The 24,469-nt window shown below is 47.5% G+C and overlaps 1 protein-coding gene across 15 annotated transcripts in view; it reads left to right on the top strand.

Annotated features, from left to right (window-relative positions):
- SRCIN1 (SRC kinase signaling inhibitor 1) overlaps window positions 1–24,469 on the top strand; it is a 1,709,922-nt gene that overhangs the window by 1,451,229 nt on the left and 234,224 nt on the right. For all 15 annotated transcript variants that reach the window (XM_069634673.1, XM_069634672.1, XM_069634685.1 and 12 more), the window contains one exon: window positions 23,778–24,018. In XM_069634673.1, the coding sequence (XP_069490774.1) occupies window positions 23,778–24,018 (241 nt within the window). The remainder of the gene's footprint in view (window positions 1–23,777; window positions 24,019–24,469) is intronic.

The following is a 24,469-nucleotide window of genomic DNA, read 5'->3' as shown; positions in this document are numbered from 1 at the left end:
GCCCAGTTGTTGCATCAGGTTGACTGTTTTTGTCACCTGATCCTGAAGCATGTCTGTGTCCTGGTACCGTAGACATATGTCATCCAGGTTTATAATCAGACGAATCCCTTGTTCTCTTAATTGGCTTACCACCAGCTTCATCAGTTTGGTGAAGCACAACGGCGTTCGAACGGCAGATGCATGAATTCCCATGTCTGACCATCCCAGAGAAAACGCAGGAATTTCTCCAGCATTGGATCTTTCATGGATTCACATGCTTAGAATATTCCCCGTCGTCAGACTGGGACCCTCGGTACACATATATAGCCTTTTCCTATAGGAAAACTTCCGACACCTTTGTGTCCAATCTACGTCCTTTTAGGACCCGCCTACGCATGCTCCGTAGGCCGTCCCAATATAAGAGGCCCGCCCCTGCGGCTCCCCTTCAGATTTCAACCGTCTCCAAAGTAGTGGGATCTCCTCGCGTCGTCTTACTATTTTGTACAAGGTTGTGTGCCTGGAGTTGGAGTTCGAGAAAATTTCTTCCCCATGGCAGGAAAAGCGCTGTTCCGTCCATGCGCGACGTGCGGTTTGAAAAAAGTTTACGAGGGGGACGGACATATGGATTGCATATACTGCCTCCACCCTCATCATTCGGCTGATAACTGCGACATATGCAAAGGGTTTTCTCAAAAGACCCTCAAAGACCGCAATCGTCGGCTGGTGGCATGGCTGAATGATGGAGCATGGGCATACCCCCCTTCGGAGGTAGGCTCCACACAATCGGTGAAAATATCACACCGCGCTGCCTCGTCGGAACCACCGGCGAAGAAATCTCGACCGACGGAAAAAGAGTCATCTTGCAGTCATTCAGCTAGAGAATCCTTGTCAAAAAAATCGTCATCTTCATCAAAAAAGTATGACAAGGAAAGGCCGAAATCCTCCTCGGGTGATGACCATAGATCGACTTCGAGAGTCAGGTAAAGGCAGGCCAAGTGTGGAAAAGGCAGGACCGCCTAAACCACCTGCTAAGTCACCGTCGTCGACGGCGATCCAGTCATCGGCCACCCTGCCACTGACGCAGGTGGTATCCACCGTCCCACCGTCAACGACTGCGCCGGTGGCCTCGTCAACAGGGGTTCTACAGGAAGCCTGGAGGCCTGAAGTTTTTGATCCGATCCCCCCGGATACCTTACTGCAAGAACAGGCTGTGTCGCTGTCCTTGGGGGAGGACGAGAGCGGGAGAATAGCTGGCCCGGCAGACCTAGGGCTACGAGTGGTTGACAAGTCGTCGACGAGGGGAACCGGTATACTGGTATCTGCCCCTCTTCTCAATCCTCAATCTGTTTTGTCGTTGGAAATTCTGTCCACGCTTCAGTCTTTGGTACAGTCGTTGGACCAGAGACTACCTCAGGCCAACCTGCCACAGTCACCCGTCGACGAGCCGGTCCCGTCCACCGACGCACTTACGCACGCCAACCTCAGCACTGGCACCCCAAGAGGAAGGTGAGCTGCCAGATTCGGAGTCTGACAGGGGAGCCATGTCGGATATCTCATCATCCCCCTCCAGGGATCCAACCTGGGAGTCAGAGGTGGAGTTAGAAACCCCAAGAAGCCCAGCTCACCCGTCCCCTCCGGACGACATTGCATCATTCCATTCTATGATGGAGAAGGCGTGTAAGGAATTTGGTTTGTCCCAGGAAGAACAGAAAAAGGACTGTTTTTTGTTCGACCACATGGGTAAGAGAAGGAGGTCTGTGTTCTGAATACCAGTACTAGACCACGTGTGGATGGAGTGGTTGCAGACAATGCGTCACCCCTTTTCGGAGCCGGCAGTGAAAGGACGCCTCAAGAAAAAGTTTAAGGCTCCAGAGTCTACCCCCAAGTGTTTATCCTCCCAACCAATGCCGGAATCGGTGGCGTCGGCGGCAGCGGCGAGGAAGGCGAAGGCCCAGCACAAGTGCACGACTCCGCCTGAAAACAAAGCAAGACGCCAGGATGCCTTTGGCAAAAAAGTGCTCTCTGTGGGAGCAACCACAGTAAAGGCCGCAAACTCTCTGGCTATTGTAGCCAGGTACGACAGAGAGATGTGGCACAGGCTAGCGCCGTTGCTGGATCATCTTCCGGAAGAGCATAGGAAGGCAGCGATGTTGCTTATCCGAGAGGGTGAGGAAGCCTCCAATCACGCAATAAACATCGCGGTGGACCTCGCTGAGTCAGGCTTCAAGCAAGTCAATAATGGGGTCGTATTACGACGACAGTCATGGCTTAAGTGTACCTACTTCAGACCAGAGGTACAATACAAAGTATTAGATATGCCGTTTGAGGGAGGCCTTCTATTCGGAGAGAAGGTAGACGAGGCCCTAAAGGGAATGAAAGAGGACTCTGACACGGCACGTTCATTGGGTGCCCTCCAGAGTGGCCGAAGCTACAAGTCTTTTCGTCACTTTAGAGGGGCTTCAGGTAATTCCAGATTCTCTGCGTCTGGAGACACATCCTTTGGCAGGTCGGCTAACCCCTCCCAGGGATACAGGCGTGCTTCCCAAACGGCAAACCGACGCCGAAACTTCCAGACGTCCAGGAAGAGACCATCCTATCCGTCGTCGTCGAGAGACAAGCAAAATAAAGATCAGCAGTGACAGACAACACACCGTTCTGGGGGGAAGAGTGTCAGCATATGTCGACGAATGGGAACGAATAACGACGGATCAATGGGTGCTGGACACTATAAGGAACGGGCACTCTCTACAATTCAAGCACAGCCCTCCGCACATTCCACCTGCATTCACCGCTCATTCCCATCTGAGGATACTGCAACAAGAGGTAACTCTCATGTTAGCAAAGGGCGTGATAGAATTAGTTCCAACATCACAGAGAGGTCAAGGAGTCTACTCAAGATACTTCGTCGTAAAAAAGCCGAACGGCAAATGGCGTCCCATTTTAGACTTACATGATCTCAACAAGTCTCTAAAGAGCCTAAAATTCAAAATGCTCACGCTGCAGGAAGTGATCCGCGCCGTTCAAGAAGGGGATTTTCTAGCGTCCCTGGATTTACAGGACGCGTACTTCCATATTCCAATGTGTCGGAAACACAGGGAATTCCTGAGATTTGTAATAGGGCGGACTCACTACCAGTTCACGGTTCTTCCCTTTGGGCTCAAGACCTCCCCCAGAACGTTCACAAAATGCCTGGCCCCAGTAGCGGCCTGGCTAAAGAAGCAAGGCCACCACGTATACCCATACCTCGGCGACTGGCTGGTAAGGGGATCCTCCCCAGCGTCGACCAACACAAGTTAGCAAGCCACCATGCAGCTTCTACAACAGCTGGGATTTGCCATAAACTTCGAAAAATCCTCTCTGCGGCCATTGAGAATGTTGGTGTTCCTGGGGGCACAGTTCAAGACCCAGTTAGGGCTAGTGAAGCCTTCTCTCGACAGAACCTCAAAACTCAACCAGCTGGCGAGCCGATTACGTCAAACCAACAAGCTCTCAGTGAGGAAATACGTTTCAGTCCTAGGGGCCATGGCATCCTGCATCCATCTAGTGGCAAACTGTCGCCTATTCATGAGGTCAGTCCAGGAATTCCTCACGGACCGATGGACGCAGGCCCAAGGATTGTGGTCAGACAAGATAACCATTGACGACGACGAGCTGCTTCGGACCCTTCAGTGGTGGCAGAGTTTCCACAATCTGAACAACGGTGTACCCCTACAGGAACCGGAGTTTCAGCGAACCATAGTCACGGATGCGTCCCTAACAGGATGCGGAGCTCACATGGGTACTCTTCAAATGCAAGGTTGCTGGTCTCCAACGGAGTCACTCCTACACATAAACGTGTTGGAGCTCAGAGCAGTACGATGGGCCTTGAAGGCATTCCTACCACACATCAAGGGATCGCGAGTACGTGTACTGACCGACAATACGACGGCCATGTTTTATTTGAGAAAACAAGGAGGGACGCGATCAAGAACTCTTTCCATAGAGGCCCAGAAAACATGGCATTGGGCATTAAAGCACGAGATTTCCATCGTGGCTCACCATCTCCCGGGAGTGTGGAATTCGCAAGCAGATTCCCTCAGCAGAAGCATGGCCCAGATACACGAATGGGAAATGGACACAGTTCAGCTGATGAAAGTGTTCGAGAAATGGGGTCACCCCCTCTGGACGCTTTCGCAACCAAGGACAACAAGAAATGCGAGCAATTCGCAAGCAGATGGCCTCAGGAGGGTTCCATGGGGGAGGCATTCTCCTTCCCATGGACGGACATGTTCCTTTATGCTTTTCCTCCGTTCCCCCTCATACAGAGGACAGTACAGTGGATACGCAGATACATTTGCCGGGTAATTCTAGTGGCACCGTACTGGCCGCGGCAACCGTGGTTCTCCGACCTGCTTCACCTGTCGCTGGAACATCCAATAGCGTTTCCGAGAGTCCCGAACCTACTATCCCGGGACAAAGGCACGTTGTGGCATCACGACCCGGACAGTCTCAACCTTGCAGCCTGGCTCCTGACTTTTCGGAGTTCGGTGCGCTAGACGTTTCGGAGGATTGTCAAAAAATTCTGCAGGCGGCTCGAGCCCTTTCTACCAACAAATCTTACACCTATAAGTGGCTGAGGTTCTGTGAATGGTGTCGAGGACAGCAAGGCCTACAACCGTTGACAGCAACGCCGGAACAAGTTCTACCTTACCTGCTTCTCTTGGCGGAGAGGGGTTTATCCTTCACATCGATAAAGGTGCACCTGGCGGCCATCTCGAGGTTCACGAGGAAGAGACAGTCGTCTCCTCTGTTCAGCGACAGACTTGTGAAACACTTCATGAGGGGTTTATTTTGAACTTTTCCCCCGGTAAAACGAGTCCCTCCAACTTGGAGTCTCAACACAGTGTTGGCAGGCTTAATGAAACCGCCCTTTGGGCCTATGGCCACGTCGGACATGAAATTCATATTGTGGAAGTTGGCATTCTTAATTGCTATCACATCAGCTAGAAGAATCTCGGAACTGCAAGCGCTGGTCGTAGACCCGCCATACTTAAGATTCTTTAAGGACAAGGTGGTCCTGGCAACTAATCCTACGTTTGTCCCAAAAGTTCCGACAGTGTATCACAAACACTCGTCCATTGTTCTACCTACTTTCTTCGCGACCCCATCATCGGCAGCAGAAAAAGCTCTTCATACCTTGGACGTTAAGAGGGCTCTGAAATTTTACCTACATCATACACAGGAACTCAGGTCTACTCGACAACTGTTCATCGCATATGGTCCGTCGACGAGGGGAAAAGCAATCTCTAAACAAGGATTGGCTCGATGGGTCTCATCGACGATTGCGTTTTGCCACTCCAAGGCCGGAAGGCCGCTGCAAGGGCATCCCAGAGCCCATTCTACAAGGTCAACGTCCTCCTCAGTAGCATTATGGGCAGGAATTCCGCTAACGGATATATGCCAGGCTGCGGCATGGTCAGTGCCCCACACGCTTACCCGCCACTACTGCCTTACCAGGCAGCATGCGGACGAGGTGCAGATGGGAAGAGCTGTCCTGTGCCATATGTTTCAGTAAGGTAAGCTCCACGCTGTGGAGAGTCTGTTTTCTACCTTTTGATGACAGTATACTTTATGTGGGGAAAGGTTATATGAGTAAACTTGTTCCTGCTGTACATATCCATTGTGTATTATGGTGAGGGTATATTACATTACATTCTCACCGCCGTTTCAGGTGTTACTGCTATACAATCTATTCTAAGCATGTGCATCCATGAAAGATCCAATGCTGGAGAAGGGAATAGTTTCTTACCTGTAACTCCATTTCTCCAGCATTGGTATCTTTCATGGATTCACATGCGCCCGCCAACCTCCCCGGAATGCAATGTATTTGCGTGATAAGTTTAACCCTTCCTACTTTGGAGGGGCCGAAATCTGAAGGGGAGCCACGAGGGCGGGCCTCTTATACTGGGACGGCCTACGGAGCATGCGTAGGCAGGTCCTAAAAGGACGTAGATAGGGCACAAAAGTGTCGGAAGTTTTCCTATAGGAAAAGGCTATATATGTGTACCGAGGGTCCCAGTCTGACGACGGGGAATATTCTAAGCATGTGAATCCATGAAAGATACCAATGCTGGAGAAATGGAGTTACAGGTAAGAAACTATTCCCATCCGCTGATTTGATGTAATGGGTACCGTTAGATACACATCTCTGAGGTCTATCCTGGCAAGCCAGTCTCCCTGATGCAGTATGCCCATTAGGAGGTGGATGCCCTCCATTTTCTATTGTCTGTACACAATGAAGCCATTCAAGTCTCTGAGGTTAATCACCGGCCTCAGCTTGCGCTTGCCTTTCACCAGGGACATATTGCTTATGAACCAGTGTCTGATGTCTGAACAATGACTTTCTTTCACCACAGTTTTCTTCTTTCTGCATCTAGCAAGTGCTGATCCTCTTCACTGAACGTAAGAGGCCTTGGTAGCCTTGTGTGAGGAAGGCATGGTATCGAGCGATTGACAGACTCAATGGATACAAGTTTCGAAAACCTTTATTTACACTTTTGCTTGGGATGGTAGAAATCCTAACGGGCCTTAACTCTAAAATGGGAGTAATCTCGACCACAAAACAATAACAAATAAGTCCAAGGCAATCTGGTCAAACTAAAAAGGCCTATACTAAGAAAACCTAACCTTGCCCTCCTCCTTGAAACAACAAAATGCGTTAAGGGAATACAAAATGAAAATAGTGTCTCAAAATTCAATGTCAGAATGACTTCAGCACCAACTCCCTTCCCCAGGTTCAACCCCACAGGGTCTAGAGTCTCTCAAAAAACAGGATGGGGGATGGCGGCACAGCTCTGCCAGTCTTGCACACTCTGGCTTACTGGTACAATTCAGCAGTTCAATCTTGAGCTTTTAACTTCAGATAGTTCAATCCCTTCTTTAGGCTTTGCCCACCTTGCCATCAATACTCAGTTCATATACTTTCAATTTCTTGCAGTTCTACACAGGCTTCTCTCTGCTGGGTTCGAGCCTGTCTTGTTTGCCTTTGTCACACATTTTCGTACAATTGTGCACAGGCTTCCCTCTGCCGGACTCGAGCCTGTTTCTCCTTCGTGGGGGGGGGGGGTTTCCTTCCCCACATCTTATCTCCTACATCTTTCCACTGTCTAAGACTTTCGAGACTGCAAGAAATTTACATGGACCTCTGCATGACCACTTCGACCTTTCTTTCACCAATCCTTCAATTGGCAATCAGTAATATCTTGTGGTACCAATACTTCTTGGCACTAAGAATTCTTCTTTCGAAGGGATTGTGTCCTCCGACGTATTCCTTATCTTGATAGATCATCTCCAGCTTGCTGGCGTCGTAAAAGAAATGTCAGTAGAGGGCGCTGCGCATCGATGTCTCTCGAGCCGATGTCCCTCGACAGCCTCCGTATCGGCGCCGACGTCATCATGCTTATAAATAGTCTTGCGTGAGTCCGTTGCTCAGTTCCGTTTTTCCGCGCTTCGTGGGCCTCGGAATCGCGTTGCTCAGTTCGTTAGTCAGACAATATATTCTTCATTATTCCTCGAGAATACCAACTCTTACTCGATGGCTTCCTCATCCGAACCGACGACTCCAAGGTCCGGCTTCAAAAAATGTCGAGACTGTGGAAAGAAAATGTTGTTGACCGATCCTCACAGGATCTGTTTGTGGTGCCTGGGATCGGAGCACCAATGTTCGGAGTGCGAGGACTGCATGTCCATGACGGCGAAAGCCTTGATGGAGCGTAAGGGGAAGCTTGAGAGAGGTAAGACAGTTAAAACTCCTTTGAAAGTTTCCTCGGCAGAGTCGAGACATTCGTCTCCTCGCCGACACAGGAAACATTCTTGTTCTAGGTCTCGAAGCAGTTCCCACCACTCTTCGAAATCCAATCATTCAAGTAAGAGACGTCAAAGATCCCCTTCCTTGTCTTTTTCTTCTGTTTCTCCGGAAAGAGTCACCTGCCCCACAAAACATAGCTCTAAGGCTGAGTGGGAGGAATTCCGTAAAAGGATGCTTAGAGTCTTTGAGAAAGCGGCCTCAACCCCCTCGAAGACAGCTGAGGGTGATACCCTGGGTGAAAGACTCGGAAAATCTAAACGCCGCGAGTCGTTGCACCCGGCGAAAGAAACTGCTCTAGAGCGTCACGAACCCTCGAGCAAAGGCACTGTGCCATCGACACCATCGTCGAAGGTCCCTTCAACGCATAAATCTGCATCATCAACGCCATTATCGAAGGGCTCATCGACACATAGGTCGATCGAATCGACGCCGTCTTCGACGTCGATGCCGAAAAAGAACAAACCCACGGCCGTCACTACCTCACAGGCAGTGGTCATACCCAGGGCCTCTGTCATGACTTCAAGGTCATCGACAACCTCGAGTAGGATCCCGATCCTCTGGAGTTCTTCGAGGCCTCTTCCAATATTCTCGACGCCCTTTTCTGTGTTTTCGAAGCCTTTAACGTCCGTGTCGACGACGTCGAGGTTTTCCCAACCAATTATGACAAATTTAGCCCCTTCTGCTCTGGAAATGGGTTTTAAGCCATTTCCAAGGTCTGATCATTTCAGACCTTTGTCTTCAATTTATGAGGAATGGGAGGATTCGGATCAAGAAAGACCCCTTTGGTTGCAGAGATCTGCAACACCAGAACCAGAGGAATTTACCTCTGAGGAAAATAGGTTGAAGGACCTTCGAGAATCCTTATATGAGGCAAGTGGGTTAGATACTTCCCCAGAAATAGAATTTGCCAGACCAGACCCAGGGGAACATGCTGAGACCCCTTACAGAATTATAGAATTCATGGGTTGGTCTACACCTTCACCTGCATTCCAACAGGATGACCTTACAGACATTTTAGTTAAAGGTCCACAGGAGGATCCTGTGGTTCCATTTCATGCTGCATTACAAAGAAAGATATTGGCTAACTGGGAAACTCCTGAGGTTATCCCGGCGGTTAACAAAAAGTTATCAGCCAAATATAGAGTATCTACTAATGACCCTGAATTTTTATCTAAAAATCCAAATCCAGAGAATCTGGTTTTTCAAGCAGCAACTGCATCAAGCAGTAGATCGGCATACCCTACTGTTCCACAGGACAGGGATGACAAAAGATACGACTCTATGGCTAAGAAAGTTTTTTCTGCATGTAGCATGGCGTTGAAATCTATTAACGCTACTTGTACGCTCGCAAGGTTCAGCCATACACTTTGGGAGTGTGCTTCATCAGCGGCTGACAGCCTCCCAGAGGGAGAAGAAAGGGAAGCGTTTCTAAACATCATTAAGGATGGTAAAGACGCAATGTGCGAATCCCTTCAAACTGGCATTGATTCTGCTGACAGCATCAGTAGGGCCATGGCAGCAAGTACTACAACCCGCAGATTTGCGTGGTTGCGAAAGTCTGGGTTTGCTCCGGATGTACAAGCCAGACTTTTAAATATGCCCTTTGACGGCTCTTCTTTGTTTGGAACGCGGATGACAGCCTAAAAAAGTTACAGACATCCAAAGCAGCAGCAAAATCCCTGGGAGCTGCAATCCGTCAAACGCCATATCGCCCCTCAGGAACCTCTTGGAGAGGTAAGTTCTTTCGCTTTTATTCCGCATTCGGAAAAGGCAGAGGACAGTCGGTTCAAAGAGGTCAAAAAAGATTCACCCGAGGTGGACGGGGTAGAAATACAAAAGCCGCAGCAGCAGGTGCCTCTTTACCCTCGGCACCTCCATCAGCCGCTTCTAATCACTCTGAGGACTCTCCTCACAAGACACCAGTAGGGGGCAGGCTAACTCGACATCTGACGGAATGGCAGGCTATTACGTCAGATGCTTGGGCATTGGAGACAGTTGACCAAGGTTACTGCCTGCCTTTTCTACGCATTCCTCAGTCATCCACCGGGGAACAGCTCTCGGAAAGTTCCAGATCCGCTCCTCTTGCAGGAAATTGTAGACCTGCTGGAGAAAGGTGCCATAGAACCGGTACCTGTAGCGGAGAGGAACAAGGGCTGGTACTCCCCCTACTTCCTAATACCAAAGAAGGATGGAGGACTGAGACCTATCTTGGACTTACGAGAATTGAACAAGTTCCTCAGGAAGGACAAGTTCAAAATGGTAACTCTTACTCAGATCCTTCAGGCCCTCCAGCTCCAGGACTGGCTGGTATCTCTGGACCTTCAGGATGCTTATTTCCATGTGCCAATCCATCTCAAACACAGGAAATACCTGAGGTTCGCAATTGGCGGCTCTCATTATCAATTTCGAGTTCTGCCATTTGGGCTGACCTGCGCCCCGAGGGTTTTCACCAAGCTAATGTCGGTAGTGGCTGCAAGTCTAAGGAGGGAAGGGATTCACGTCTACCCCTACCTGGACGATTGGCTGATCAGAGCTGTATCTCCGGAACAAGCTCAGATCCAGCTAGATTATGTTTGCCACTTCCTTCACAAACTGGACTTCTCCCTCAATTTAAAGAAGTCACAGATGATACCATCACAGAGGCTCCATTTCATTGGAGCGGTCCTGGACACTTCCCTGGGAAAAGCCTCGCCACCAGAGGTGAGGGCTCAAGATATTCTGCAGATGGTCACCAAGTTCAAAATGCCCAACGTCTCCCAGCCTTTGACTTTTTGAGGTTGCTAGGCCTCATGGAATCCTTCATCTTCCTTGTGCCAGAGGCTCGCCTGAGAATGAGATCTCTTCAGTGGGCACTAAGAACTCCGTGGTCACAATTCTCTGGGAGAATAACAGATCTCCTTCAGGTTCCAGACAAGGTGGCTCGAGACCTTCAGTGGTGGGCCTGCCAGGAGAACATCTTGAAAGGAGACTGTTTTGGCAACCATGGCCGGAGATAACAGTAGTCACAGATGCCTCACTTACGGGGTGGGGAGCCCGACTTGACCATCAGCGGTTGTTGGTCTCCATCGGAGTCCAGACTACATATCAACCTGTTAGAGCTGAGAGCAATCAGGCTAGCTCTGAAGGCTTTTCTGCCAGCTGTACAGGGGAAACATTTCCTGATAATGACAGACAACACAGTGGCCATGCACTACCTCAACAAAAGAGGAGGCGTAGGATCACTGCCTCTGTGCAGAGAGGCGATGCAGCTCTGGTTTTGGGCAATCCAAGAAGGAATCTCTCTATCGACAGTTCTTAGCCAGAGAGAAGAACTTGACAGCGGACGCTCTGAGCAGCAGAGTACAGTCTCCCACGAGTGGGAACTAGCTCAGGAAGTCCTTCAACAGATCTTCACCCTTTGGGGAACCCCTCAAGTGGATCTGTCCGCCACCAGCATCAACAGGAAGTGCGATCAGTTTTGTTCGAGGGAATTTCCCCCGAGAGGAGCTCTAGGGGACACGTTCGTAATGGACAGGGAGTTTCCACTTCTGTATGCATTCCTCCAGTCCCTGTCATTCCTCAAATGATCAGGCGGTTGAGAAGGTTCCGGAAAGCCATGATCCTAATTGCCCCGGACTGGGCCAGGAGAACGTGGTACCCGGACCTTCTGGACATGTTCACCTGCCCTCCAATTCGCCTTCCACTCGAGGAGAATCTTCTCTCGCAGAATGGAGATCAGGTTCTCCATCCAGACATCAGAACCCTCAACCCTTACGCTTGGTATCTGAAAGGTTGAGATACAAGGATCGGGACCTCCCAGATGACGTCATTGAGGTGTTGCTTTCGGCAAGAAGGCCAGCAACAAAGACTTTATACCGCTGCCGTTGGAACAAATTTTGCAGCTGGTGTAGAGAAAAGAATATCGACCCCTTTTCATGTGGTACACCAACGGTGTTATCTTTTCTACTCTATTTGGCAAATTTCGGACCTTCAGGTTGGCACTATCAAGGGCTATCTCGCAGCGCTATCGATCTTCAAGCGCACTGCAGAGGAACCATCGTATTTCAAGTTACCCTTAGTATTACAATTTCTGAAGGGATTAACCAATGTCTATCATCCAAGACCATTCCAAGTTCCCTTATGGGACTTAAATTTAGTCTTAAATTTCCTGATGGGTACTCCTTTTGAACCACTCCACTCTTGTTCACTAAGGTTTCTCACCCTTAAAACTGCCTTATTAGTGGCATTGACATCTGCTAGGAGGGTGAGCGAATTACAATCTCTATCTTGTAAACCCCCTCATACAATTTTTCATAACGACAAAGTTGTCCTACAAGTGAAGCCTAATTCTCTCCCAAAGGTGGTTTCTGAATTCCACATCACTCAGAAGATTACCTTACCTTCATTTTATCGCCCTCCCCATCCGGGGAAAGAGGAAGAAAGGCTGCATAGGCTGGACCCAAGGCGAGCTTTGAGTTTTTACATCAGCAGGCTTGCTAGGATTAGGCAAGCAGACCAACTGTTCGTAGGTTACTCGGGACACAAATTGGGATTACCGATAACAAAACAGACCATTTCCAGATGGATTATTTTAGCACTTCTGGAATGTTACAAACTGGCAGGGAAAGAGCCTCCTCAAAATCTTAGGGCTCATTCAACCAGGGGTATCGCAGCCTCTTCGGCCCTCCAAAGAGGGGTACCGATTCGAGACATATGCGCGGCTGCCACATGGTCGGCCGCACATACCATCACAAGATTTTACAACCTGGATTCCTCCTCTAGCCAAGAGACTAGATTTGGCAAAGCTGTGTTGCACTCTGTGCACTCTTGAATGGAAACATGGCAATTTTATTCCCACCTCCAGTTACAAAACACTGCTATGGGAGTCTATCAAGATAAGGAATACGTCGGAGGAACATCCCATCGAAAGAACGTTACCAGGTAAGAAGTAACTTGTTCTTCTTTAGTATGCCCTCTTGGCCTTTTCAAAGGTTCATGTGTAATACCAATACCTCTTGGCATTTGTAGTTCTTATTCTCTTTTAGTTTCACAGTTCATATTCAAAACTGTCAGGGTGCCCAGGTCCTAGGCGCAGGAGCAACGTGGTACCAACCACCCCCTCAATGGTCTCAGTGCCTCCAAGTCAAAGCTTACACAGGTCTCTTAAACCAGAGTGGGGAAAGAGGGTTAGGATCTCGAGGAGTGGATAGGTAGAGGGGTTTTAGGGTAACCGGATTGAGGGTTAGGGAGAGATTATGGATGGGAATGGGGATTTTAGGGTAAACGATGACTGCACACTTTCCTCAAACTGGCTGAAGGTTCTGTTTAAACACCTTCACATGTAAAGGTGTTTCCCTTCACATTTCCCCTCAGAACAAACATGTACGTGCCCCCATGAACACGAAGACTAAACATATTAGCATTAACATCAAACAATTGTTAGCAAGAGCCCATTGCAGTTTCATGAGCACAGTCACATGCACTAGCACACTTAGCTTTTTGCTTCAGTCTTTTTAGTCCTGTCCTGCAAAGGCTGTCGAGTCCTGTGCCATGTCCTTACAATCTGAAGTCCAGGTTCAAATCAGGTTCAAACTAAAAGAAAACAAAGGACAAGCATTAGCGTATGCTTTTTAGCTCTGTCGGTCTCTCACTCCCATTCACTCGTACAACACGCATTCAGCACTTAGTGTGCTCCAAGAATCTCAAGTTGCTATGGGTGCGCTGCCGCGCATGGCTTGCTAATTCCAGGTTTTGCTGTTTTGCCCAAACGTGGTCTTTCTTCAGACCGGGGTTTTACGGTTTGCCCAAACACGGTCTTTCTTCAGACCGGGTGCCTTCAGTTATACCTTTCCGTCTCATGCGCCTTTCCGGCGTATTCTATGCGAGACGAATGTAAATAAAATTATAAACACTCTCTTTCTTGACTTTCACACACGGGCCATTATGACTCCCATGAACCCGCCCACTTAGCTTCTACGTGGTGCGCAGGGGCTCTGAAGGGGTCTCGGGAACTGCTTGAGCTGAGCGGTACTTATCTTTTCTCTGCGAGGGGCCGGATCGCTGTTCCAGAGGCTCTGGGCCCCTCGCGTGTGGATTCCGAGGAGCTGCTGGGCTCACGTCCTCACTCCTCGGCTTCTCAAGCACAAGCCCCGTGCCTTGGGGCTTGCGCATGCGCATTCGTCGCGCGCCACACCCAGCGCGGCTTCCCATTGGCTCGCGGGCCCGCGAAGCCTGCTGGGTATTGTAGTTCCGGCGGGCTGAACGCTGGATTAGTCTGCAGAAAGGGCACAACAGCCCTTTAAAGTACGGAAACCCTCTGGATCTGGGTTTCTTCATGGTCCCTGGCCCCACAGCCCCAATAATACTTGGCCTAAGGCCAGCCTTACCCCTGACAAAAACCAATTGCCTCTTGGTACTTGGAGTTCTTATTCGTAGTTCTCATTCTCTTTCACTTAACTTCCTGGCCTTTTTTCAAAGTTCTTATATTGTACTTTTGCCCTCTTGGCTTATTTCACTGTTCACAAATGTCACTTTCTTCTTATTAAACTTTTGTTCATTATCGCGGTTTCCTTCGATCTCTGCGTGTAATATCTTTCAAAATTCATAACATTTCACAGAGACTTTCGATTGTGCGATTTCATCTCGCAGGACCACTCTGCTAATTTGTATCCTTGTATGTCAACAAATGTTCCTTTCCATTCGCGTTTTATTGGCGCACACGCAACCTTCAACTTTCAAATGACAGTCACTTATTTTTTAACACTAACCAGACTTTTGTTTCCCTCGATAACTCACTGGCTATGCTAACTGGATTGCTTTCATCCTTTTCCTGCAGCCCAGGGCTGTTGCCAATGCCTCTTCTGCTCTTCCCCAACGCTGCTGTTCAGCCCGTAGGGTTGTGGGTCTCTTTCTGGCAACTTGAAGGTTTCTTTGCTCTGCTCGTCGGCTTTGCTCTTCGAATGACCACGGCCTCCCGAAAGCATGGACATTTTGCCTGGCTTTCTCTTGATCCTCTCAACTGTTGATCAGCCCATTGGCCTTCCACCTTCCCAAGCCTGGTTCGCCTCGGAAGAACTGTTCCTTCTCGTACCCAGCCTCACTCAGTGTGCCTGTGCGCGCCACCTTTTATCTTCAGAGGGTGTTAATAAGTGGCAGGTGCGTATTGTTAGAGCTACATGCCTGACTCCGCCTGCCCTCATTATAGGGGCAGGACACCTTTGCAAATTAAAGGGAAGTAATCCTTTCAGCCTCATTCCTCATCTTCCTTGGTGCAGTACTTTTGTCAAGGTAAAGTGGGGAGGAAGTATGGGAGTTGTAGTTTCCCATAAAATAAGCAGGGATGGGGTTATATGGGTTGTGGAAAAAGGGGGATACCATGTCTCACATTGCGTGCTTCTCCCCCACTCCTGGAGTACCCCCTACGCAGGTGATTCTCCCTCACTTGTCCACCCCCAGTGTCGAGATCCAAAGCGATGGCCTTTCCCTGCCACTTGAGTACGGGATACCCAGGGACTAGATTGGGAAACACCATCTGATATTTCACACTTGTTTGAACTGGTAGATTATAAAAATCCACATCCACATGAAACCCCTGGGCTGTATCTAGGATGCAGGGATCCCTGGATACAACCTTCAGTTTTCTCGGCACTGCGCGACTCTCCCACTCCTGCAGGTATGTCCATGTCTTTTGGCTGAAAATGCTGCGCTGCACTTTCTGTCATCCTGTTCTTTCCAGTTAGATCTGTCGCTGTAAGGCCAGACATAAGAGTAACGGCAGGCCGAGCAGCTCCTGCCTCTGACAGCCCATCCAAAAACCTGTCTTCTGAAAACCCATTTAAGGAATGCCTGAGCCTTATCTTATTCAGCGTAGGTATTGGTGAACTTTGTCATCTCCTTAATGAATGAATTACTAAATAGTTGGCTGCTGCAGCTTCCGTAGTCGCTAACTCGTTCAGTTTAGGGTCTGTCATCACTAGGATGGACCTTCTACTTTCTTCAGTGATGGCGCTTTTGGCATTACCCAACAGGCATATGGCTCTCTGAGTCCATCTTGTCAACACTCTAGAGTCCATGCTCGCCCCTTTCTGCTTTGCCTCTTCTGCCATCTGAAGGATCTTTGTGAGTGGCCACGCTACATCAAGCGTTTCATCATGGCATGATCGCCAAGATCTATCCAGACACTACTTCACATCCTTGATATATGTGCCCATGAACGGAAGCATCCTCTCGTCTATTTCTGGTGTTTCGGCAATTCCCTCCAGTAGATGCAGCCTGGGACACTCTGCTCTTAACTTGTTTCTGGCTTCCTTGACCAGTGGCGTCCTCAGCCTTTTCCTTAGAAACGCTGCTATCTTAGCCGGCGGTTCCCATTCGAGGACCTCTGTTAAATGAACGAGTCAGTCATACTCCACCCGTCCTCTTCTTAATCCTCTGGTGCTTTCCTTTCTTTGAAAGTTTTATTACTTTTCTATTCACTGGAAGATCAAAGTGTTTCCACTTCCTCCTCACTGGATGCTCTTGCCAGCTCTCCTCTAGCTCCTCTGAGCTGCCCGAAGAAATCTCATCCACCTGTTCTCCTTCACCTGTGACCTCACTACTTTCCTCTTGCCACCCTTCTCTTTCATTTTCTGTTTGTTTGTTTGTTTATTTTGTATAGCGCTCCTGACCCAGGGGTACATGGGTGCTTAAACATCAAGTTACAGGCAAAGGTGAGGAACATTTGTACATTTGTGCAGGATATGTATAGTTACAAGAAAGCAATTAGTGCAGAGATAGTAACAAGCAGACATAGTAAAGGATACATTCATACATTAGGCATACATACATAGTTGGTTATTTATTGAGTAACCAAGTGATGACCTTAGATCTGAAAGGTTGGAAGGTGGGGGTGGATTTGATATCCAGTGGAGTAGTGTTCCACAGTTGTGAGGCTAGAAATGGGAAGCTGGATCCACCGGCTCTTTTAAGGGAATATTTGGGCACCGTCAGTTGTAGTGTATTGGAGGATCTGGTGGTTCTAGTATTCTGTTTTAAGATGAATTTATTGGTTAAATAGGGCGGGGCTAGGTGGTTGAGAGCTTTGTAAGTGAGGCAGATGGTTTTTAGGTCTATTTTTTGTTGGATGGAGAGCCATTTGCATGAAATTCTTGTAGCCGAGATATGTTCTCTTCTAGGAATATTGAGGGCGGCACGGAGTGCATTGTTTTGTAGAACTTGCAATTTATTGATTACCGTTTTGTTGGCACCTACATAAAGGCTGTTACAGTAATCCAGTTTGGATTGTATGAGTGCTCTGGCTAAAGTGAGGCAGTTGTTGGGGGAGATCAAGGCTCTGCAGGCCCTAATTAGTTTATCAGTGTAAGCAGTGGCTGAGGCGGTCATATTAATTTGTTTGGCGAGGTTGGTATTCGTGTCTAGATAGAAACCAAGAGTATTTACAATCTTAGCGATGGGAACGGTGTTACCGTCAATGGTGAAGCTGGTGTAACTAGGGCTGAGATTCCGGATGGTATTAGGTGAGCCGACAAGGAGCAGTTCGGTCTTGTCATCATTCAGGCACAGGCCATGTGTGGCCATCCATGCCTGAATGATGGAGAAGACTTCATTGATCCGTTTGGCGTCCGAGTTGTAATTGCCGGATAAAGTGAGGAGTATCTGGGTGTCATCTGCGTAGACAGTGTAGGTGACACCCAGATGGTCCAGCTTGTCGAATAGGGGCTTTGTAAATATATTATACAAAGTGGGTGAGACACAAGATCCTTGTGGGACACCGCAAGTAATGGGAATAGGGTCAGCCGCTGCTAGGGGTGAGAAGACTTGCATGGTCCTGTTGTGAAGGAAGGATTGGATCCATGTGACCGCAGAGTGGGAGAAGTGTGCTGCTAATGACAAGTGGTTGCACAAGATTTTGTGGTCAACCAGGTCAAAGGCAGCGGAGATGTCAAGGAGAAGAAGGATGGCAGCCCTACCTTTATCTTTGAGTTCGTCTATCTTGCTCTTGAGATCAACAAGGGCCATTTCCATCCCATGTTGAGGACGAAAGCCAGATTGGCGAGTTCCTAGTAATTGGTTTGTCTCAAGGTAATCCTGAATTTGCAAATAGGCCACTCTGTCAAGAATCTTTAGTAGGAATGGGACAGTGGTAATGGGTCTATAATTCGTGGGTATATCTGAGTCGAGAGTTTTTTTTTTAACAGTGGTAGGACCCAAGATTGTTTCAGATTACTTGGGACCGTGTTATTGGAGAATGACAGGTTTATTAATTTGGTAATGAAGGGGGAAAGATCCCTGGCTGCATCTTTGATGATCAGTGCGGGGCAACTGTCCCCTTGCAGTTCGAGGGTTTCATGGATGCTATAATTGTTTGTACTTCAGGCATGGTTACCTTTTTGAAAGTGAAGCCTGAGCTAGTGGCGGTGGGTGAAGGGCGGGTGGATCTGGAGGTAGGCCCATGAGTGAGTTGTTGTCATTTGTTTTCAATTTTAGTTTGGAGCTCTGAAATTTTGTTAGCAAGGGCATTCTGGATCCCTGTGTACCATGGTTTATCCTTTGTGCAGGTATCTGCAGGAGGAATGGGGTTTTCTAATTCCTTTAGGATTTTAAAGAGCTCTTTTGTGCTAGGGCCTGCCTGAGAGATCTTTGTCTACTGAAGGCACTGATTCCATAGTGATTCAAGTTTACTTTTTTGTTGTCGGAGAAGTTTGAGCTCCGGGGTGCACCACGTATTCAGGTGCGCTTTTGGTTTCCCTTTGCGCATTTTTAGTGGGTCAATGATGTCGATAGCTTTAGCCATGGAATCATTATAGGCGTTGACCAGCAGGTTTAAGACAGTTGTAGCTGGTAGAGAGTTCAGAATAGGGGTCACCAGGGGTATTAAGGCTTCCGCTGTGATGTTACTCTTTTTCCTAGTTGGGCAGGCCGGTGCAAGAACAGGCCTTTTATGCACTAGGTTGCCGATATTAATGACCAGTAGGAGGATATAGTGATCCGTCCAGATGAGCTGTACGGGGTCCTTGAGGATGATGTTGCAATTAAGGGCGGTTACCCAGTCAAGGATTCTGCCCTTCGAGTGGGTGGGTTTGGAGCAAAGTTGTAGGAGGCCATGCTCCTCTAATGCCGTGGCCAGTGCAATGGCTGGGGTGTCGAGAGGGTCATTAAACCCAAGATTGAAGTCTCCCAGTATAATCATTTGTGCTGAAGGTTTGGAACTTTTGGCTACTATTGAGGTGATATCTTCCTCAAATTAGCCAGGTGGCCCTGGGGGTCTGTAGATTAGGTGCATAGTGATAGTACTCTTAGGGGAGGTTTGTAATTTAACTGTGAGATGCTCACATGATTTGAGTGGAGGAGAGGAGGCTAGTCTAATGTCAAGCGAGGACGTAAAGATGATAGCTACACCTCCTCCTTGAGCGTTAGGTCTGTCTACTCTGAGGATGGTGTAGTTATCAGGGATAGCTAGGGTAAGAGATGGACCCGCGGCATCATGCAACCAGGTTTCAGTCACAGCGAGGAAGTCCAGGTTGTTGGTCAGAATGATGTTGGCGACTTCTATGGAATGGGCGACTAATGATCTAACATTTAGAAGAGCTCCTTTTAGTGTAGGAGGGGTGGAATTGATGGAGGTTACAGAGTGATTGTTAGTCTTGTCAGGTATTTTAGCTGGGCGTTTGCTAGTTCTGTGGTGGGTTCTGGCACCAAGTCTATTGTTACAATCGGTAGAGATGAGGGTAGTAGTTTGATGGACAGTTAGGTCAGTCGTTATGGAGGGGTTGTAGTCAGGGGTAGGGCAGGATGCTCTCGTGTCGGTAGGGTTCCGCTTGGAGCTATCTGAGCTCTTATTGGCTAGGACATCAGAAAAGTGTGCGTGGTCATTGGCGAGCCCGCGGGCGGTCTGGGCACTGCGCACACTGCAGGCTTTCTTTCTTCCCCCTTTCTCTCGCAGAGGCTCTCCTGAACCTCTGAGCTCCTCCGTGCCTCAGCAGAACTTCAAACAATCCTCCATTAGGGATTGGTGTTGAGTGCCATGCCCCAAGCTAGCACCCAGTGCTTTTTAGATAACCAGCACCATACTGGGCTGTAGCCTTTTCTGGCACGAGTGTGGTCTACCCTCTTTTGCTTGAGCTGCTCATGTTTCCACACTCTTATTTTCGTAATGGAGGTTAAACAAAGATTTTTTAGGCCTGTTCCCGTCAGTGATCTAAAATATATGCAGCATTTAACAGTTGGTCAGGGTATAGCTGCTGGAGCAGCTTCACAGTATTTTTTGGGACTTTGTCAGTCAGATGTATTTTAATTTATACCTGCAGAGGTTGCTGTATGCTGGCCATGTACTGCTCTCAGCCTTCTTGACGTGCAAACTCCACATGTCGTACTGCACACTGAATCAAGCCCAATCCTGTCAAGATATTTAATCATACGCACAAGTTGTGCCTTCTATAATATCAGGTTTTTGTCCGTTAATTGCGCCTCGATCCACCCAAGGATTCCAACTGCCACGGAAGCGTGTACCTCAAGCATCAGAACCTCAACTTCCTTTGGTGATGGCCCTGGGTTTTTGGTGGTTTTGGGGACCAACCTGATCTGCTAGCCCCCAGAAAACATTTGTTTTAAATCCCCTAATGGGATTGGTGGGTGTTGAGAAAGATTTTCATTTTGCTGCTTTCCCTCCATAGAAATCTATGGAATCACCCCATATGTTGCTGCTGTTTTGAATATGTCCTGACTTCTGGAGGCAAGTGTATAATGTTTCTTCACTTGCCAAGCTCATTTCTTTTGGGGAGCTGATAGTTACCTATGGCTATCGGTGCACGGGGACTCTGTCCTCCTTTATCAGATTCCTAGTTTGTTTGAGACGGCACACATCACCTTGCAATGAAGTGCAGTAGGGATACTTTGTTTTGGGTATCTTTGTGGTAACTTGCATGATGTGTCCAAGAAGGGCTGGTGCAGCACAGATTTTCCTGCTGTTTTCCTATCGTCTCGCATTCTCTTTTGCATTTTACCGCGTTATGCCTTTTAGAGTACAATATGCTCTAAAATGGGCGTGCAATGACATTTTCACATGTCCTCTTCCTACCCTCTCAGGGCTGGATTTGCCATGTATGGTAAGCCCTTTCCCAGGCAAAGGCTTAGCTTTCCCGGACAAAATGGCACTATGTGTTGGTAGAAGGATGTGGGGGTTGGGGATGGTATGGTCCCAGTCCACATCCGGGTCAAAGTGTGTTACTGCACATGTGTGGTGGCCAGAGGTTGTCTGGTTGAACTCCCCCTGCCAGTTTGATTGGTGCAGATCCTTCCCATTGGTGGGCTTTGGGAATACTCCAGCTGGAATCCTGGATAAAAGGGCTGTTGAGGCCATTCAACATATCGTGATTGGAGCCAAAATCTCAGGAGCATCTCGCTGAAGATCCAGAGCTCATTGTTGCAGCCATCGAGCATTGCCTTCTTCAATTGTCCCAGCGAAGACCTGCTCCTTTGCTGATCTCCAGAAGGCTTTTATTGTTGATTGGACCCCTGGACTGGTGGGATCAACTCACTCAAACTCTGCTTGAGAATCCTGCTTTGGAAGCCTTCGAAATTGTGCCGTAACTATATATTGCTGTTTGATCACACTACATTAATAGAGTTTGGCTAGGCGTTAGCACTGTTCCCTATTCACCAGAATAAAGTGACCTCTCAGAATCGGTCTACAGGGCTAATTCTGAAAATTCATCTAAACAGCGGGCTGACAGAAGCCTGCCCCTGTTATTGAAGAGACATATTGGGGAAACTCTGTTTCTGTGTTGAGTGCTGCTGAATTTTTGGAAGATAAGGAGGTTTGCGTACCTGGTGGAAGATTTTGGTGCCAAAAGCCATTGTAGCGATTTTGAGACACAGTGTGGCCATACTGGTGGGAGTAGTGTCTCTTGCTTGTACATCGGCTTGCATTTTTGAGTGTCTGGTCTTAGTGTTTCCTGTTGGGCACTTTTTTTGACTTTGAACTCCTGCAAATGACACTGGAACGTATTTAACTGGACTGTGGCATTTTTCAAGCATCCCTCTATTGTCCATGGAGTTGCTCAGTAAGCCCTGGAATTTTAGAAAATGTCCCTGATTTATTAGGTCTTCTTTTAATCTGTGATTTACATTCCAAAATGTACATTGTTTCACTGTGATCCTACTGTTTCCCTCCTTGGTGTGTAATATGCCCATCCTGGCCTCGGAATGATTTTCCTAAATTATAACCTGGATTTTAGTAGCACTCCTGGCTGTGTTGGACATTGTGTTTACCCTGTTCACGGTATCTAAATGCTATATCTGTTTAATGTGCATATGCATTATGTATATCACTTCATTTAGACTATAGTAGGAAACCTGTACTATGTTCTGTGTAGTACCGTTGGATCCTGGGTGTTAAGCGTTACTTTGTGTAATATTGTTTTGGGGACTTTTTATTAACTAAAATCTGTAAAGTTATTTGTAGTCGATCTGCCACCAGGTATGGTGCTTACATTTTAGGGTAACTAGGGAGTTGGGGCTTAACTGGCCATTTACTGTTGTTAACGTACACTCTATCTGTTCTGTGTAACCGGAGTATGTACTTTTCCCATCATTAATATTTTATGTGTGATCTTAGAATTAAAGTGTACATTTTGACAGTATACCAGTGTGTGTTTTGTTTTGTGGTGTATGTTGGGATTAATTGTACCTCCCTGCCAACCTTCCTCCCTCATGTTATGTCTGATTGCTCAACTACAGCTGCAGTTGGAGAGCCTAGTCTGTCTTTCATTTGGGGTGACACAATGGTATATTCTTAAGTTATATGATGACACAGCCCCTCAGCAGAGGGTTGTGTAGAAATCTGGCAGTGACAAACGGTGAGTAGAAGGTAGTGCGCCTTCCCTGTGTTCATGAATAGTAGCACTCACTTATCTGAATTGGTGTCGATTGGCAGCGGAACTTAGTGTTGACTGATACTCACTAGTCAGTTGTTTTGTAAAGGTTTGAGATAGGTGTTAATAAGGTCAAATGCGCCTGGGCTTTTATGTTGAAAGGAATTCCAATTATATTTGCTAATGATTTAGATGATAGTTTTATTTGATTTCTTATAAAAAATACATTGTACCATCATTACTCCCAATAGGAGATACATGCTAGGCACATGGACGGTTTACTGCATCTGTATTCAAGACAATTCTCCGTTTGCCGATGTATGTACAGTATTAGCTCTCTTTGTATTAGATAATGCCAATTGAGGCCTGTTGAAGGCAAGTAGTCAGTACATCTAGTATTTGTTGCCAGTGTGTTAACTGATCCTCTCTTAGGCAAATATATTTAATCAGCGTGCATAGTGCTTTTCATATAATTCCATACAGTGCGTTTCATAAATTTCCAAACAGTTAGGCAAATAAGCTATATACCTATTTGGTAATGCCGGTTGTAGGCGGGTTGCGAGTTTCCATACAGTTTCATAAAGCACAATTCTAGTGGGCTGTTTCCTAAATTGAGATCCTTCTTAGTTGCGATCAAATCTCAAGATCCTAGGTTCAAACTATCTAGCTTCTCTGCTTATCCTTCAATATATTTTCTTTCAGGATGGTGGCACTCCGCGTTGTATTACGCAGAAATCTTGCTAATACTTTGCAGTGTTTAGGATCCTTTGTTGAAACTGTATGGTCAGTGCTCCAATATGGGTTCCTTGCTTTGGTTTCCCTCATGTCTCCATGTGGTCTATATGCCACTATTGTCTAATAATTGTTTTCGCATCTGAACTAAAAGTTTGTTATTTTTTCATTTTATGTTACAATGACAGTGTTTTATGACCCATTTAATGAAAATAGCACTAATGCATTTCAAAAAGTATTTCTATGCCAAACATAACTGCGGTAAAGAATAGATCAGAAGGCATGTGACCAATCATATGGGTGCCTGTTCAACACATGAATTCCTAATATGTTTTCCCTGCTGAATACACTGTAAACGATTGTCTTGGCAGGCAGCGGAGCGGGACTGGGAGGAGAAGCGGGCAGCGCTGACCCAGTACAGCGCCAAGGACATAAACCGCCTCCTGGAAGAAACTCAGGCTGAGCTAATGAAAGCAATTCCAGACCTGGACTTTGCAGCCAAGCACAAGCAGAGCAGCAGCACCACCTCTACCCCAGAGCACAAACCCACCAAACCACAGCACATGATAAAGGGGACGACAAAAATAGATCCAAATGGACGACGAGGTTCAGGTGAGAGAATTGGCAGTAGCTGTAGCAAGAATTTGTTTTTTCATGGGATCAGACAGCAGATCTCTATAACAACTGTAGAGCTTTCTGCGTTGGTGTGTTGAGTGCCACTGAATGAAAGACTAAAGCCTATTTTGTCTAGGTCTCCCAACTTGGTTTCCTTTTTTGCTCATTGTGATCTCAAAGTGTTTTCTGTTTTAAGCATTAAAATCTGAATCATGGAGAATTGCGCTTTTCATTGACACAAAGGATTTTTTAAGGCTGTTTCTTAAACATTTTCCAGTGAAGACTACATCTTTGCTCTCTTTTGTCTGGAGAAACAGATCACATAGGTTAAGCAAAGACTTAAGTGGACTGAAGTGTTTGGCATCACCTGTTGGATCTCAGACTGCACCAGCAAAGTCAGGAAAAGTGTCATTCTCTGTACCGTTAAACACAGGGTTCAGATACCTAC

Source organism: Ambystoma mexicanum, chromosome 13 (assembly GCF_040938575.1).
Source record: "Ambystoma mexicanum isolate Mex_15411 chromosome 13, UKY_AmexF1_1, whole genome shotgun sequence".
NCBI lineage: Eukaryota > Metazoa > Chordata > Amphibia > Caudata > Ambystomatidae > Ambystoma > Ambystoma mexicanum.
The sequence above is the reverse complement of the archived record's forward strand: the minus strand, read 5'-3'. Positions and strand labels throughout refer to the sequence as shown.